Below are 18,026 nucleotides of genomic sequence, written 5' to 3' on the forward strand. Positions count from 1 at the left end.
TGCACTGAGACGTGTGACTGACTCTGCTTACTGTTCTAAACACTTTTGCTAAACTTCGAGGAAAATAAATGTACAGGACTGCAATTTTAAAAATTCTTTAATTTATATCTTTAAAATTAAAAACATCTGAATTGCATTCTACCACCTCCAAAGGCACAGTCATACTTACAGCAGACCAAATTCATAAAACACTGCCACTGAACATCTTTTTTCTCAGTTTGTTTTGTACATAAGAAACAACGCACTATAAAAATGACTAAACATTTTTCTTACAATGGCCATTCTATATGCTGTAGATCATTAAAAGACTGGAGTGATATGTACTCAGCTGTGGTAGCATTAGACTCCATATAAAGGATGATGTGCTGGTTTGAGGCTGCCAGTGCCTGTTGAAAACATGCACATTGCAGCTATTTAAAGACATTGTATTTAAAAATCCAAAAATGTTTACAACAACTAATCTTGACAAACAGTGTTTAAGAATATGGATGTTTGAAGCAAAACAAAGCCATTGGCAGGAGGGTGGAAACGCAGTGAGATGACAGCACAGTGGAGGGAGATGAATGTCGGTGGAGGACTGTGCAGAAAGAGCCATAAGATCTCTCACCTCTCACCTAATTCTCTGAACCACACAGAGTGGTAAGAGATGTTCGCACGAAATCTGACACCTGTACCCCACCACTAAAAACACACCTTCAAAGAAAATGAAAAAACATTTCAGATAACTCTGACGGAGTTTTAAAGACAATAGTCAATATGTGCAAAGAGGCAGGGCCTAAGCCTGTTTGTGGAAAAGTCATCAGATATGATATAGGATTGATAACTGAACGTACAATCACAAATCAATAATGCACACAAAGGTTGCTTACAATGTGCGACAACACAGCACCATACACTGCACAAGAGGTTCACTTAGTGACAACAAAATTCAAAATAGTGGATAAATATACAGTAGAATATAAGTATATCACCGTTCTTACTCAGGCACAGTCCTCCTTAAAACATAGAAGGATAATTTAAAAACAATGGGATCTGGGATAAAAGCAAACAGGTTTGGCACACACAAGGAAAAATATATTAAACTAAGGCAAGTAAATGATATATCAAACGAAAATTAGGCCACAGAGGAACGTATTAGATGGACAGGAATGAAGCACTTTGAACATAAAAATATGACACATACAGTACCTCTCTCGTGGAACCAGATGTTCAATAAAAGAGAGGGTTTTTGCAGCAACTAACGGGAGCCCCAATTCCACAGCCATAGCTTTATCTTTACAAGTGTGTGTAGCAGCTGCGACAGGCACTCCAAGAACACAAGAACGTTTTCTTTACAGGCGAATAAAATCAAACAGGAAATCTACAAATGTCTCCCAAATCAAAACCTGAATGCCTTAGAAAATATCTACAGAAGAAACAGTCCACACTTGGCATGACTCACAGTCACACAACCAGACACACGCACATATATACACACCATCATGGAAAACCATGTTCAGTCAGCCTTCACAAATGATTCTTCCCTTCACAGATTTCCACAGCATTTAATGATTTAGTAACAACTAACTTCAGCAACCATTTACTGTTGAAGGTCCACTTTGCACCCTCCTCCTGTAGGAGTTACCTTTACACACACACACACACACACACACACACACACACACACACACACACACACACACACACACACACACACACACACACACATCACAGTATTTTCAAGACCACTTTGATACGGCAGTGACAGTTTTTAGGAGGATCTAAGGTGAGAAAAGGTTTCTCAGCAAGGAGACAGAGAGGCTACAGGTTGCAATGCAATGAGAGACAGAAAAAAACATGCCAGGCTTTAGTTCATTTTTACAGATCAACAAAACTGAGGGTTAAAATGCTCTGTCTTTCTCTTTGCATTGAGAAAGTCTGGTTTTTGAAGCCACATCCTATTGCAACACCATTGACTGTATTGAATCAATGGTGCCAACAGGTGGTTGTGCCATCCAGGCAGCAGCAGTACTGATCGAGTGTGTGTTTTGATTGTGTGTGCATAAACAAGTGGGACAGTTACAGTATGCAGCGAGAGTGCGCACACACAAGATCTATATACATGTGTTGAGTGTATAAATTAGTGTTCTTTGTATATCTGTGTGTTTATAATCAATATAATCAACCCACGTCTAGTAGTGTTACTCTGTGATTAGTTGTCAGCTGATCCGGTTGTGAAGAGGACTCTCTGGTCGGTTCTGGCCAGCTTGGCAGGCGGCTCCAGTGACTCCTCTCCTAGCACGCCCCCGTCTGAGGGAAGGGACAGCTCCTGACCTTCGTCATCACTCTCCTCCTCCTCTTCCTCTTCCTCTTCTGGGATAGACATGGGTAAATGAGTTAGTGACAAACAATGCTTGAAACATGACTGTAGTTAGTCTGAGATACGGTCGAAACACAGTGTAATTACCTTTGTCAGGATCCAGCTGGCTTAGACCCCGGCCTAAACTGGCAAACTAATGGCAAGAGGGGAATGTGTTAGTACTGTAAATATGGCTTACATTATATAGTTGATGTATGTGTGTGTGTGTGTGTGTGTGTGTGTGTGTGTGTGTGTGTGTGTGTGTTGCTACCTCTCCCATGACAGCAATGGGGGTCTCTCCTTTAGCCTGGGCCACTCTGTGCTCTATCAGGTAGTACATGTACTCATCGTACAGCAGGCGGATCAGGTGAAAGGAACCAAAACTGGCTGCACTCCTCAGGGTCAGGTCCCGGATCACCATGGAACTGGAGAGCAGAGATGGTGGGAATTAAGCTATTGTTACACATACAGTATATTCTGTAACTTCTTCTCTAACCACATACAGGAAGTATTTCTCAGTGCAGTTCAAAGCATTATTATTACTGTGGCTGTACAATGTTTTTTTACCTCTTTTGCCCCGGTGGCACTGTGAGGGGAAAATACTTTTTATAGACTGATCTGACATCTCCTCAACAACTTAAAACTGGCTCTTTCACGGAGTTTATTCTTTGTGCATTAGAGATGAAGATTGAGATATTACATTTATTACAGTGATCTTCGAAGGCGGTACAAGACCTGCATTCCTCTCTCTGTCTTTCTGTGCATGTTTTACCTTGTGCTTCTGCAGCCTTTATGTTAATCTGACAGCATTTAATTCAGAATTTACTGTGTAACAAAAGCTTGTAGCTAAAACTCACAGCATCAACAAAGACAACTAAGTAGAATGGAAATGGAAATGTCCAAATGTTTCCCATCATACCTGTAAAAGGACCACTTGAGCAGAAAGAGCTTGGCGGCCTTAGGGAATGCAGGGCTTTGCTGGTAGGGCTTTAGAACCTGGGAAACCACACCATCCAGCCAGGCAGCCCACTGCTCCAGGGAGTTCTGCTGCTGGAGGGTCAGCTTGAAGTCCTGCTCTAACCGCTGGACAACACGGTCTTCACACCGGCACACCCATGAAGCCTGCTCCTGCAAAAGGTGGACAGGATGAGGGCAATGTGTCAGTGAGAGGCAGCCACGACTGGCATTAGTTGTACCAGTAGGGGGCAGCGGGGTGACATGATGTTTAGGCAGACTATCCTTCAAACAGAAGACTTAGGTTAGAATCTTTTTGTAAAGAAATACATTCTCTGCCTATGCCTCTATGGTCTTTAAGCAAGACACAAAATCACTACCAGGTGCTGTGTTCTGTATCTAACCATGTGCATCTACTTGAGTTTCTGAGAAAAAGCAAGAGGCTTGGTTTACATTTCCTGGGTAGGAAAGTTGCAGAAAAGACATGATTGCTAGAGTTACTGAATAACTAACACATGAAACCTCATTAAAACCACACACTTCAGAGAGCTCCTTGATAGCCGAATGGTTACAGCGCATGCCACATGGTCACGTGGCTGCAACCGTCGCCAGTTTGGTTCCGGATGACAACCTTTGTTGCATGTCATACCCCCTCTCTCTCTCTCTCTCTCCCCATTTCCTGTCTACCTCTACCTGTCACTATTCAATAAAGGTAAAAAAGTCAAATAAATAATCAGAAAAAAAAAATAAAGGAAAACACACATGCTACAGTAGAAATAGTTGCATATGCACAACACCAAAACCAATGCAAGATCCAAACACAAACTTATAGGGGTTGCCATGAATGCACACCGTTCAGAGACCAAACCAACCTGAACATTAGCAAAGTCGACGCGGTTGAGGTCGGAGAGCATCTGGTTGATCTGTGCCGTGTTCTGGAGGACAGCACGGGCTGCCTGGGCGAGGTGGTTCAGACTGGTGTAGCGACGCAGTGTCTGGGCAAATGCATTGGCTGACGTTACCTGAGAGAGCACAAGGAGAAAAGGATGAAAGGACATCAAAAATATGTTTTACATAAAGGAACACATACATACAAATATCTCTACAAATAACCATAATGTAACAGTTTTTGGGCTACTTAGGGTGAGCAATGTATTGTATGTTCAGCTCTGGCCTGGGCCTAAATGAGTAGAAGGGGCATGTGAGAGAGGCATGTCATTGGTCAAGTGTTGCAGGGCTGTATTTATCAACACGACCTTGTATTTCACTTAAGCACATAACATTGTCAGGATCGATAATTCTGGTGAAGTAGTCCATTTACACTGTGAAAACACTTCATGAGGCTGTTTCCATAAGAAATAATTGTTCAGAATAGGCTATTTTCTACTCATAATGATTGACCTGGAAATGTTGCTGCATTTATTTTCACAAAAGCTGCACCACACAGTTGGCAAATAATAGGACTGTATTTAAGTTCAAAGTATTACACCTAATAATTTCTAAGCTTGCAATCAGTCTCAACAAAAGTATAGTTTTGTAATGGCTAATCCTGCAGGCCTAAAAAGCATCTTGTTCCATGCGTCAGAAACATGTTGTTCCACCAACTGCAAGCTAATACAAGTGGACTGTACCTTGATGCGGACCATTTCTTCAGGGATGTTCATCATGGCATTGGTCAGCCAGCTCTCCAGGCTCTTGGCAAAGTTGCGGATGGCTTGAGTTAAGGCACCTGGGGTTGGCAAGAAACAAGGGATAAGAGAATTTAATACTGGTCACTTCAGAGTAAGTTTTCATTTTCTTCTCCCCTGTATCAGGATAAAGGATTATCAAACACCTGGTTAACATAGCTAAGTTTCTGCTGGAGAAACAGATTTCTTGTATCTGCATTACCAAATTTCAAATATGATTCCAATTTACATGGAAGACAAAGACCAAGGACATGGAAAATATTTCTGTGGCAGCAGTGCAGCAGGATAAAAGGAGTGTGCAGTGTTCAAATAAATTAAATTAAATATCTGACTAAAATTGAAAGTGAAACAGAAAAAAGTCTAAATTCCAGTAAGTCGGTTTCCACAGAAGAGAAGTATCTGTATAGGCATATACTGTAGGTATGGACAAATATGAATTAATAAAGTAAATAAAGTAAAGTAAATGGACAAATCTAAATCTAAAAAAGTCAGATATGAAAAATTATTTTTAATTATTTATTTAATTTTTTTCTGTGGGGTCACTTTTGAGGTAAAAACATTGTTATATATTTTGTTGTGTGCGTATTACTCTCTGTTTTACTACATAAGCATTCTTCTTGTAGAGCCTTACTGGGGATGGGCCTGAGTACATCAGGGATGAGGATCTCCACCAGGCCCTGGTACAGGCTGTTGTCACAGTCACGACTCCAGCGCAGCACTGGCTCATACTTGCACAGCAACACCAGGCAGGACTTAGGGAGACGCTTCTCTGACTCATCATGACTGCCAACACACATACAGTTTTAATTACCTGCATTTTGTATAATATTGCACTGCTTCTGCAACAAGAGAATCTTCTTACCATGTTTAGTACAAAAACAGAATTTTGAATGTTTATATATAAGCCTTGACCACTCACACAGCCAACGTGGCATCTCCAGCCTGACTCTGGCTGAACCTCCAGAAGGTCTTCCACAGAGTTTCCACCAGGGTAAACTGCAGGTTGACCATCACATCTAGTATGGCCTGACAGAACACATAGAGTACATCTTATACATCAATGACTGATTATAAATGACTGAGCAGATACAGATCATCAGAAGAGCAATTGGACTGACACAAAGTAAAGAAAATGAGGACATTCATTATTAATGGACCTTACTTTTAATGTTCGCTGAGTACTTTTAAAGCCATCTTCTCCCTCTGTTTTCTAACAACATGACTTTCCAGTACGTTCCAGTAAACTTTCAGTTAGCATTGTCCTAGTACACTACATAGTACACTGACAACTAGATAGAAAAGGTAACCTCATCAATACTTAATGGGTGCCCGCCAGCTAACCAATGTCCTTTCATTCGGTTACCTCACAGTGTTCTCTGTACAGCAGCTGAAAGCTCTTTATGTGCTCCAGCTCAATGCCCTCTGGCAGAGACTTTCCCTGGAGGTCGATGTCTGGGAACTCTGGGAGAGCTCTGGATGCATCTGGAACACAGGACACAAGAACGCTGGATACTCAAGGGGAAATCATATTAAATGCAGAGGGTAGTCCGTATTAACTTGTAAATAATATCATATTATATGCTGTATGTATGTTGTATTTTCACAATAATACCATCATATCATCAGACTCATAAATCTTCTTTAAGGCAAATCCTTAATCGTCACTTTCATACCTGTAGGCATTTGTTCACTGTCACTGAACTCACCTAGGAACTGCTGGTACTGCTGAACCTGGGTGCTGATGTCCACCTGCCCTGACCCCTGCTGCTGTTGCTGCTGGCCTGCTCCTGATGCTGTGCCATTGGTCATTCCCTCTACTTTATGCACAGGCTTCAGCCTGATAGGAACAGGGATAAAGTACACAAGAAAACATAGATGAAACATTCAGGTCTACACAAAAATGATGAATAATAAAGTGTAACGAAATGGCAATTCTGTCTTGTCATATAGCAGATAAAAATAACATATATAGTGTGAGAGTCAATGATATAACTGTATAAAGGAAATAGATTCAGAGATTCAAGAGAAATGGTTACAGTGGTGTAATGATAGACAATAGATGTGTGAGTGTATACCTCTGTTTCTGTGAGAAGGGCTGCTGCCTCATGGCCAGATGTTGCTGGTCTTCCATCAGACGGAGAAGAGAAGAGCCTGCCTTGATCCTCAGCCCGTAGTAGTGGTATTTAGAATTACCCCTGTCAGGAACAGATAAAATATGCTTTTACATAAAATTGGACCTGCGTTGGCGAATCTGTCTCCCATAGTAAATCTACAGAGGAGAAAACAAGAGGATGTGATATGAGAGGGTTTATGTTGTCTATATAAACCTATGGTAACTCCCCCAAACCTATATACATATTCTCAATACAGACTGATTTAAAAATATATATCTTTAATTTCATAAAATACGATAAACATACATGTATTGTTTAACTAAACCCCTATTACCAAACATTTCTAAAAAGTCAATCTCACTGCTCACCCTCCTCTCCTTTGTCAAACTCACTCACCCACTCACATGCTGTCTGTCTTTATCTCTACCCACACTTCTTCCTACAGTGGGCAAACATTTTGTAATGCTCCAAGGAGCTTTATAGATTTTCCTAGAAAAATCTCCATTGGTCTCCTGTAGAAACTTTGCATGGGTGTCCACAAATTGAGATCTATATGCATGCAGATCATAAATTGCGCATAAAGAGGATGTCTGTGCTGCTGAGGTGCATCGCTGTGGAAGTGAGAGATGAGGAAAAGTCTCTGCACTTCTCTCTGTCTCTCTTTGCCTGCTCTCTCTGAGATGTCATGTAGATATCTAGCATTTAAAAATACATTTAAAAATCAGCACATTAGTAAGGGTGTCAATATATACAACCCAGTCATGTCATACAGGGAAGCTGTGTATGAAAGGGGTATAAATGGGTTGTATGTATGTCCACCCCTATGTGTGTATATGGTCTATCATGTCTTCTATACCCGACTTTTGGGTGTCTGATGACCCGTCTTACCGTGTACCCAGGCGTCGTGTGCGTAGCCCCATGAACACAGATCTAATGAGTTTCCCGAAAGAAGCAGCATTAACAGGCTCTAGTTTCTGCTCCTGGCAGTGCAGCAGATAGTGGCAGTAGAGGGTGGAACGTGGCAGACTCACTCCTTCAGCTGTCTCATAGTTGTCCAGCAACCACTGTACCTGACACGCAGGCAATGAAAAAAAGAAAATAGCTGGTGCAGTTAGCAAAGCCAATAGATACAAAAAGGAAAACACACATCAACATATATGCACACAAAAATACGCACACTTATTTGCAATCACATTTTTCAGCTCAATATACATTACATGCGCACGTCTTTCTAATCAATAAATTATACAAACGCAAACAAATCCATTCACATTTTGTCGATCATTTGGGAATGAAAACACAAATACGTTTGTTTGCGTGCCGTGGCATACAACATTGGTATGCAATGAATTAATGATCTGGAATACTGATGGGATGTTTGCCAAACATTGGTTGGTTACCATTATCATATGGGGTTCAATATGATGAATTTGGGATGAACAATATAGTGTTGGGGCATTTCAGGCAAATTAAAAATGCCCCTCGTCACATGCACTGTAATGATATGAAAATGATGAGGTCACGGTTTTGTTTTCTTTGAAGAAGAAATCACAGTTAAAAATACTACATGCCACAACATGTTTTATTGTAATCAATAATCAAAGTATTATATCACCTGTAGCTAACATTTTCTAGTCCTAATACGAATCTTCACATTTTTAATTGTGCTTTCCACTGGACAAAACTATGACGTCATCAATCTGCGCCACCAAAGGGTTGTGTGGATGAGAAGAAAACGAGAAGAAATTCCTGCGCTTGGCGCCTCTGCATACCTTCTTGTCTGCCGACGGCACGCTACTCTCCTCGCCCTCTGTAATACTCACAGTGGCTGGGGAGGCGCGGGCGGTGTGTGAGTAGTTCTGACTGTTGCCAGCTGCCCCTCCGCTGCTGCTGCCCAGCATGTAACCCCCCTGGATCACATAGCTGCCTGCTGCGCCACCGTTGGTGCCTGCCCCTTCCCCTGCCCCATTGGTGGTGCCACCTGTGGTCACCACGGTGGCCCCTCCCCCTGCTGCACTGGTGGGCTGGGCCACAAACATGGACACACCCCCTGTTGTGCCAGCAGTCACAGAGACGGCTAGAGGCGTACCAGGGGTGGAGGCCTGTGAGCCTGAGGTTGGCTGACCTTCATAATACTGGGTAGCTGTTGTCTGGGTGTACAGGGGTGTGTCAGTGTAAGGGAAGGTGCTGGAACGACTGGATAAAAGACATGAAAAGACATGTTAAAAACTGTTGGAGAAATGAAACTGTAAAAAGGAAAAAGTTCTGTCTGGACATGTGTTAGATGATGGACACTGTTTTATTCTAACATGGTGCTGGTGGTGTAGTTGGTGTCTCCTCCTTCCACATACTGCACTTGATTGGTGTACACATGTTGCACTGGCACTGGTGTAAGCTGCTGCTGGACCTAAGGAGTGGGCACACACACAAACACAAAAATCCAATACATCTTTGCCCGCCTAGTTAGACCATATCAACTGTATCATCGCCTGAGAATTCATACATATGAATATTTCATATTTCATGTATAGTTTGTTTTGCAATTATAACTTATATACATTTCTTAGCTACAGACAGATTCTCTGTTTCCTTCCCTCTATAGCAGCAATCTCCCTTGTGTCCCTGACCTACTTGGAAAGTGGCAGTTGTAGCCTGCAGTGGTGGCTGATCAGGGCCTGAGCTTGTGACTGCAGGGTGGGCTCCTATCTCTTTCTCCGCATGTACAGAGAGCAAGTACAATGATTGGTAATACTGAAGGAGGTCCAAGGGGAGGTAGAGGGGCTTGCCGCAGCATTCTCGTATGTGGTCTGCTGATGCCCAGGCCAGGCAATCTGGCTGTCCTATCTCATGATGCAGCTGCCATTGTTCTAGATTCTTATCCCTGACTAACGCTGTCACCTCGGTGCTAGGGAGGAGCTGGAAGCCGACAGACGCAGGTTCAACCACATATGTGATTAGTTGATTAATACTAAGTCAAAATGTGAGGAAGTTGTAAAGTTTTGGATGTTACATGTGCTCACTTTTGTGATGGAAGCTGTGATGACCTGTGTGTTTGTTTGTATTCCACTAATGTGTGTTGGTCAGTGATGGTACAAGTGATTGTCAAACATCATATTTGACCACGAATGATGGAACTGTGTTACTGTGTGTGTCTGACTTACCTCCGGGCTGATATGAACAGGCTGTAGACTGGTGACACTGAGCTGGGTGCCTGGCTCAGTCTTGGCTATCTGAGAAGTGGCCTGCACCACAGACCTCTGCTGAGATAAATACAATATATAGTTTTAAGAGTCAAGGAAACATTAATTTCATGTTGTGTTTGTGTGTGCGTGCATATTTTACCTGTTGAGCCGCCTGTACTTGCTGAACAACCTGCGTGGGAACTCCTGTCTGCACCACAGCTGGAGGAGGGCTAGAGTCTGACACACTGTCACTTGAGTGAAGGGAGCCTTCTGAAGGACAAAGACAGGAATGTAAATACATTCACAAGTTGGTGACATTATTTTCACGACGTTGTTGATATGCTGTCATTTTGTAAGTGAACCACTCATCCATTCCACCATTCAGGCAAAGTCTCAAACTTATGACAGTTACTAAACAAGGAATTGTGTAGCGAGGCAACTAACTAAAAGTGTTGATTTGAACATGTGAAAGTATATCTTAGTTCTACACAATTACAATCCATAAAACTTTCAAGCATCTTAACTGACTGTCCTTAAGAACATGCAGTGTTACTAAATTTGATAAAGACAGATCTGACTTTAAAATAAATAGGTTTGTATAAAAAACGTTTTTGAAAAATGAAAGACATTTTTAAAAAATCCCCTTAATAAGACACAAGCCTTTAAGCAACTCAAATTGTATGAGGAGTAACCACTAAAATATGGATTGATTAAAGCACTGCTTCTGTGCATGTATAACTGCGAAAGCCCTAAACCGGCCTGATCTTCATTAGTGCCAAAGAGATATAATGGTATGTGATGTTCAGCCCTTACCTGTGACTGTGACAACAATGTACTGAGGAGTGCTTTGAGCATTTCCAGACTGTGTGGGGGAGCCCTGGATCTCTGCAGTCACATACTGTGTCTGAGCTGGCTGGGCCTGTGCTGTGGACTGGGTTTGACCACCAGCTGCAGGCTTCTGAGCGGTGATGGAAGTGGCTTGATCAGTAGGAGTAGTTTGTCCTGTGGGTGTGACAACAGTGGGAGTGACCACAGTAGTCTGAATCTCAGCCAGATACTGAGTGGCAGTTGGAGGGGTGGAGCTGGCGTCAGGTTGCCCCGGTGTGACGGTAACACCAGCCCCCTGGGGTTGGGCTGCCGGCTGGATCTCACCTACGTAGCCTGTGGTGGCCATTACAAGAGCTCGGAATCACCCTAAGAAATAGAAACAAGTGACTAGTTACGCATTTCTAGTAAATATTAGGGATGCTCTGAAATGGTCAACCCAAGTTCAAGTTTATTGTCACATGTACAAGTACAGTGAAATGCTTGTGCTCTGGCTCTCTCATCCTTTGTGTACATAAATAAATACAGACCATCAATACAATAACATTTAAAGCCCACAACAACCCTCCCAGCCTACATAATAGTAATAACTTACAACTCACATAACCATATACCCAGTGCACTCACATGTAACACTGCACACATACTATTTACAAAAGTGCATTTGGAAGCGTCAGCTATTCAGCAGCCTGCCTGCCTGTGGAAAAAAACTGTTATTGAGACGGGTGGTGTGAGATTTGATGCTCAGGATACTGATCTGATCACTACCGCCCCTCCCCCAAGAACTTTAATCTGTGGTCAACAGTTCATATCCTGGAAACATTAGGAATATTTCTACATTCTCATTTGTTGCCTAGATGCAAATGAATGAGTAAGAGGAAAGTACTACTGTGGCTGACCTGTTGGTGGTGCAGCTAATGTGGAGATGTGGAGGAGGAACATTGACGGAAACGAGCATTTCGATTACCTGTAATGTGATCACACATCCTTTCACATTTACATTTATGCCTGTAGCACAAGTTCGGAAAATCCCTTACCACATTGCATTATTATTGCTATGCAGTATGTTGTTATGCTTTATGTTACACGTACACCTTGTCCTTAATGTGTGACATTTTTAATACAATATGCTAGACACTAACTTAGAAACTTCGTGCCTTTGTTCATCTTTGTTTAACTGACTTCAAAAAGACAGGACAGAGGGAAGGGTTTATACCTATGCTACATCTGTGTTTTCAAAACCAAATGAGGGTTCTTAATCCTTCCGTTAATGGTCAATTGGCAACAAGAAACCTTATTACAAATCTATTAAGTTGCTCATAAAGAAAATCAGTGAACAAACACGTTAAACTGAACTCGGACCAGCAAAGCACCTGCAAAACGCCCTTCTTCGCCACGCCCATTAGATGTCAAATGTCCGCCACCTGCCCCAGCTTACACAACTTTCCGTTATCGACAGAACGATATTTCAGTCGCCTGTGATTGTTACAACTCTGCACCTGCCTCATCAGTAACCCAAAAACTGTATAAGTAGTTACACTTTTAATTTGACTACCCTAATGTGTTCTCCCTTATGGGTAATACGCGTTATGTACTCAGGAACTTCGATTTACGCTGAGCCGGCTGCTGAAAAAAAACATAATGTCTTAAACCGCCACAGAATGTACGTTAATTATCGTTGTAATGACGAATGACCGTTACTGGTGAGCAGCAGCGAGCACACGCCTGTCGTGACAGCATTGATGCTAGCTATCTAGCAAGGTAACACGGGCAGCAAGCTAACTGGTCTCTACAACAACCGCCATTTTGTACCTTTTGCATTTGACATCGCCATAACAACGGCCTGCTTGAGTATGCATCTGTGGCTGCGTCGTCATGGCAGGCACAATTCAGTGTCACTGGAATGAGTAGCGGGCACAAACTAACTACCCCATTCAAGAAACGGACTCGACTGATTATCAGTACGACGGTTAGCTTGCAGGCTAACCACAGCTAACACTGGAAGGCAGTTGCCTGTTATGGCTACTGAAACAACAAGGGGAAAAAGCAATAGCACAATTCAGTTGAAGCATAATTGGACATAAAATATTTCCTATATGTAAAGAGCTTCACCTCTGGTTCCACGTGTGTATTTCCCACCGGTAAAATGTCTTCTTTTATTTTTATGGCGGATTCAGTTGTTGTTGTTGTTGATTCTCGTTGCTGGGCTCTTGTCGCCAGGGCTACCGTGGCTATGGCGCTTCGTCCTCACCAGGGCAACTGTTGCTACCCACCCGCTCCCTTCCCTCCCCCTTCTATGCTATGATTGGCTGAGTACTGCCAAATTATCTTAAAGTCACAGGAACAGCACATTTTTACTACAAAGCCATCCACGCCCATTTGTGGATCACCCATGTCTATCATAGACATTACATTTTTACAAATAAGACGGATGCTATGCAAGTGAAAGTAATAGGTTCTTCTTAGTGCTTGTCAAAATTCTGCAGTTAGTGATTTGATAGTGTCATAGTAACTCTATCTAAAATTTTAAACATGTGGCCATGTTGGACACTCACACGTCATCTCATTTAAGAAAGGTATTCTAGCTCCAGTATTAGTAAAGAAGTAGTAGTAAAGAAGCCAATTTTCTCTTATTTCTGACACTTGTCTGTCAACACTTTTGTATAACATAGGATAAAACACAATACTTCTGATTACATGTATTTCTGTGCAATAAATAGTGTGAACAGCCAAGTTACCAGCTACTGCTAGACCTTGATAGCCAGTTGGCGATTTTCTTACCCAAAGTCACTTGTTATAGTTTTATGCAGCAGTCATACAACAGAACATATAAATGACAACACCTGCTGTGTACTGAAACACAAAAGTAATTTGTAAATTATTTTAAAATTACCCCTTAAAACAAATTATACAGTATGTAGCACCAAAGTATTATCTACAGTGTTGGGCCATGAAATATGGGCCATTTTCATATTGCTCCCATGACCTCCGCAGGTCATTTCTCTGACACTGTGTTAATGAATGTCAGGGTGGACACCCTCCTAAATGCCATTTTGTTTGCTTGTTATCATCACATTAATTAAAATTCACAATCCCCATTGTAAATTCCTAAACGAGCGACCTATGACTATGTGAATACCCAGATAAAAATGTGTTTTATTTTTGTCTGACTCACAATAAGACTTCTATGTTATCTGACTTTGAAAATGTCACTGGTTCTGTCTCAGTCCTCCCAGTTCACCTTTTGGCAAAGAGATGACAGAATAAGCAATTTTCAAGAGAAAGGGAAAATGATACATGCGGAAGTTATACAGGGTCTTGTCTGGATTAAAAATGGCAAAACTGATGTAAATAATTGTGATATAAGTCACAATGGCCTAAATATATCCCTGTAGTGGTGTCATCGAGTGTAAAATCTTATCAGGGGAATTCATGCCAACATGCTTAATTAGGCCTGAAAGTGTCACCATATGTTTCTATCATTTATATTTTTTTTAAAAAGAATTTTTTTTGCTTTGATTTGTTTGACTAATTTATTTAGCTCGTAGAATATCCATGCATCTTATACAACGGGGACAAGAGACCATGATAACTGGTGATTTAGCAATTTATAGTGCCACAATATAACAAAGGAAATTGCCGTGCCCTGTGGGAAACATATAGATGGAGACAGAGTTGTAATTGGCCAGTATGCTATAAAACTTTATTATGTCACATAGTCTCATACAAATTGTCTTTGGTTGACATTATTAATGTCAATATGCTCCTCATATTCACACTCACTACATGACCCATGATTACGGAATGTGTTACATATTAAATGTAAGTGGGGTCTGATGAAGTCATAATATAATATTGAGGGACATTAATGACCTTAGTGACAAAAGTGCTTCTCATGCTGAAACAGAATTAGATCAACGAGGACTGACATATTCGTTAATTATGCCACCTTTGGTCCGCTTTTTGTCTCCATAAAGGTCTTTGACTGTATCTCTCTTTCGAATCTGTTCTTCTCTCAGAGAAGGCCTGCATGCGCAGTATGCATGTTTCCCATGCAGGGCTCCAAATCCCTTTATAAACCACGCCTGGGTCACCTAGAAAGTCATAGCTCTTGCAAACAGGGAGACAGAAAGCTAAGTGCCGCTCAAAGCAAAGAATCTCCTGTCATTTAAACCACCTCTGTTTTGCATTATTTCCTTGGGTACTATGTGGAAAGCTATGGTTCTGGCTGTATGTCTGCTGGTGGCTGGGGTTCAGCCCATGGACAACCCAACGTATGGGGTGAAGCTATGTGGCCGTGAGTTCATCCGGGCAGTCATCTTTACTTGCGGAGGCTCACGATGGAGACGGTCACTCAGGAGTGTAGGTGAGAGGCTGAAGGCACTACATCTTTACCATTACTGACCTTGTGATGTCTCTTATCTGCAATCACTGTTAGGTTTCATCTGGTGACTATGTATATGATTTAATCTACTGACTAAAACATATCCAGTCATTGTATGAGATCAACTTTTTTCCCCCAATTTCTAATGTTCCCTGTGAATTGATTGTATGACCATGATGAAGTTTCTGTCTTTACCTTCTTCTTCTCATTTGTGATCATGTGCAATTGTGAAAAAAAAAACATGTGCCAATGATAACTTCAATGGAGGGAGAAGGAAAATATATAATTGTAAGTGCAGGTTGGCAGATAATACTACTGATTACATTTTTATTGAATGTTCATGTGTTGTTTGGTATAGTTGGCTTTGTCAATTTTTACAGTATGGAAAATCTATGCTGAATCAGAGAGCTATAATTCTCTTTTACAATGTCATTAGATATATTACATATTAGTGAGTAATATTTGTTTTGAGCCTTTGATCCTGAAAGAACTTAATTTTATACTAGTAAACCAGGTAAATTTGGCATTTTGCCCAGAGATGTCACTGGGACTCCTGGGACTCACTTCCTCCATCATGCCATTTTCAGCAATTCTTTTAATGACAATACAGATACTGGACAGGGACAACTATTATTTAATCTCTGGCTGTAAGAGAAAAGCACGAGTATTCTCTGATGCTTCATTTGCCCATTTTACTGCAGCAGATGTTTCAGAGGATCCATTCAGCTCCCGCCAGGAGGAGTCCTCAGAGGTCTTCAGTCACAACTCCGTGGTGGAGAGTCTCCTCCAAAGGAACAGAGATCCAAGCTTCCCACCCAGAGACAACCAGGAGGGAGTGTTCAGCAGGCCGGCCCGTTCTTTCATCACTGAGGACATCCTGGAAGCCCTTCGCAAGGCTGACCGCAAGGGCCGGGACGTGGTGGTGGGCCTGTCCAACGCCTGCTGCAAGTGGGGCTGCAGCAAGAGCGAGATCAGCTCCCTTTGCTGAGAGTCGACCGTCGCCATCTGAGTGAATACACACATATATTGTATACATAAGTACACAAACAGACACACAAATAGACACACACTTTTTTCCATTTTTCGGGACTCTTAGGTCATTTTATATCCAGTGTCTTTCAATTAAACCATTATAACTGTTTGAATTGTTGTTTTATTTTTAGCATATATGAAGTATATGGAAAGGGCTGCCATGTATTCAAAATATTTATTTATATTTCTGTTAAAAAAAATTTATTCTAGGCTTTGTAATGAACAGCCTTAAATCTTGCAAAGCTGTTTTGTCCTTCCCAACCACTATCATACACATTGTAATAAACTGTTTGGGTTTTTTTTTCATTACCAGCCGAATTGTGTGCCTGCAATTCAAGGGAATAAAATGCTTTATTAAGATCATTTGACAACAACTGCTTAAAGGTCATAATGTCTAATCTTGTTTATTATAATTATAAGTACATTGTTGGTATTTTGCATTTGTTTCACACAGAGCGCTAAATGGGTTAAAGGTTCAAACCCATAATAAAAATGTATTAAAAGAACTATATCATTGCCTTTTTAAGTTGAAATCTTGGCTTTCCTCAATTGCCAAGGCTTAAAAATAGTCTCACTTCACCTAAATTATACCTATCTTGGCAGATTTTGCATTTGATGGATCCCCATACTCCAATAAAAATATACTTTGAGACAGTGAGATTTTCATCGATGGAAGACATTTTCACATCCTTTACTTAGCCTAAGTAAAAGTACCAATACATGGAAATACTCCATTACAAGTAAAAGTCCTGCATTTAAAAGTGAGTAAAAGTACATCAAATGTACTTAAAATATCAAAAGTAAAAGCATCTGCATAAAAATTACCCCTGTAACTGATTTAACTGACATTATTATATATTACATTATTAGATTGTTCAGTGGTTCATACTGATGTCTGTAAGCAGCATTTTAGTGTAACTAGACTATACAGTCTATGGTTGCAACTGGTCGAGGTGGAGCTAGTTTTAACTACTTTATGTACAGTTGGCTGCCGTCAAAAATAAAAGGTTCACACGTGTGTGGTACAAATCGGGCAGGAATAAGCACGCGCATGTGAAGAACAGATTGGTCAGCCGGAATGAATCTCGATTCTCTTTATACGTCCACTGTACCCGGAAGTATCTAAGTGGCAGCATAATGGCAACCATGATAAGAGCTGGTCGAATTCTCTATTTGCTAAGGAAACGTGCCTCAATGCTTCCTTACTTAATTCCTTTAGCATAGACTCATTTACCCGGCCTTCTCCTTACCCATATCAGTGAGAATGATTAAATAATAAATAATGTCAATTTTAAATTCATATGGAGAAGCAAATGTCAGTGCATACAGAAGAATGATATGGGTAAAAACTATGAAGATGGGGGTGTGAATGCGATTTATTTTGATGTCATGAATGGTGTCTTGAAATTGAAATGGCTAAAATCTTTTATTAAGAATGGACACTCTCTTTAGTTTATTGTTCCCAATGTGAAAAATTTGTGGATCAGACTTTTTACTACATTATGATTT

The 18,026-nt window shown here is 41.1% G+C and overlaps 2 protein-coding genes across 17 annotated transcripts; one reads left to right on the forward strand and one right to left on the reverse strand.

The window, feature by feature from the left end:
- Positions 1–79: 79 nt before the first annotated feature.
- rfx1a (regulatory factor X, 1a (influences HLA class II expression)) lies at positions 80–13,396 on the reverse strand. 12 transcript variants are annotated; one of them, XM_044180372.1, is made up of 19 exons: positions 13,214–13,396; positions 11,090–11,470; positions 10,437–10,543; positions 10,256–10,354; positions 9,726–10,010; positions 9,404–9,501; positions 8,867–9,290; positions 7,983–8,164; positions 7,056–7,175; positions 6,687–6,817; positions 6,344–6,462; positions 5,900–6,006; positions 5,612–5,763; positions 4,924–5,021; positions 4,165–4,314; positions 3,258–3,466; positions 2,610–2,763; positions 2,447–2,492; positions 80–2,352 (listed from the first exon to the last, which is right to left on the reverse strand). In XM_044180372.1, exons 2-19 carry the CDS (start codon positions 11,448–11,450, stop codon positions 2,192–2,194), a joined length of 3,003 nt encoding a protein of 1,000 aa, XP_044036307.1. In that variant the 5' UTR covers positions 11,451–11,470; positions 13,214–13,396; the 3' UTR covers positions 80–2,191. The 12 variants fall into 12 exon arrangements, with proteins under 12 accessions (XP_044036307.1, XP_044036309.1, XP_044036315.1 ...); XM_044180374.1 differs by having other exon boundaries at positions 10,256–10,351; positions 13,214–13,395; XM_044180380.1 differs by having other exon boundaries at positions 8,918–9,290; positions 10,256–10,351; positions 10,437–10,546; positions 13,214–13,395.
- rln3a (relaxin 3a) lies at positions 12,053–17,023 on the forward strand. 5 transcript variants are annotated; one of them, XM_044180395.1, is made up of 3 exons: positions 12,053–12,070; positions 15,318–15,467; positions 16,190–17,023. In XM_044180395.1, exons 2-3 carry the CDS (start codon positions 15,320–15,322, stop codon positions 16,471–16,473), a joined length of 432 nt encoding a protein of 143 aa, XP_044036330.1. In that variant the 5' UTR covers positions 12,053–12,070; positions 15,318–15,319; the 3' UTR covers positions 16,474–17,023. The 5 variants fall into 5 exon arrangements, with proteins under 5 accessions (XP_044036330.1, XP_044036329.1, XP_044036333.1 ...); XM_044180394.1 differs by having other exon boundaries at positions 12,055–12,070; positions 16,187–17,023; XM_044180398.1 differs by lacking the exon at positions 12,053–12,070 and adding an exon at positions 12,091–12,862 and having other exon boundaries at positions 16,187–17,023.
- The last annotated feature ends 1,003 nt before the right edge of the window (positions 17,024–18,026 follow it).

This window comes from Siniperca chuatsi, linkage group LG21, assembly GCF_020085105.1.
Source record: "Siniperca chuatsi isolate FFG_IHB_CAS linkage group LG21, ASM2008510v1, whole genome shotgun sequence".
NCBI lineage: Eukaryota > Metazoa > Chordata > Actinopteri > Centrarchiformes > Sinipercidae > Siniperca > Siniperca chuatsi.

Excerpts from the sequence above, each read along its gene's own strand:
- rln3a (XM_044180396.1), top strand. The coding sequence starts at position 15,308 with ATGTGGAAAGCTATGGTTCTGGCTGTATGTCTGCTGGTGGCTGGGGTT. Across the intron at positions 15,468-16,186 it reads ACGGTCACTCAGGAGTGTAG|CAGATGTTTCAGAGGATCCA; the intron begins GTGAGAGGCTGA and ends ATTTTACTGCAG.
- rfx1a (XM_044180369.1), bottom strand. The coding sequence starts at position 11,450 with ATGGCCACCACAGGCTACGTAGGTGAGATCCAGCCGGCAGCCCAACCC. Across the intron at positions 10,011-10,255 it reads CTGTTCATATCAGCCCGGAG|CTCCTCCCTAGCACCGAGGT; the intron begins GTAAGTCAGACA and ends GTCGGCTTCCAG. Across the intron at positions 2,764-3,257 it reads CTCAAGTGGTCCTTTTACAG|TTCCATGGTGATCCGGGACC; the intron begins GTATGATGGGAA and ends TCTGCTCTCCAG.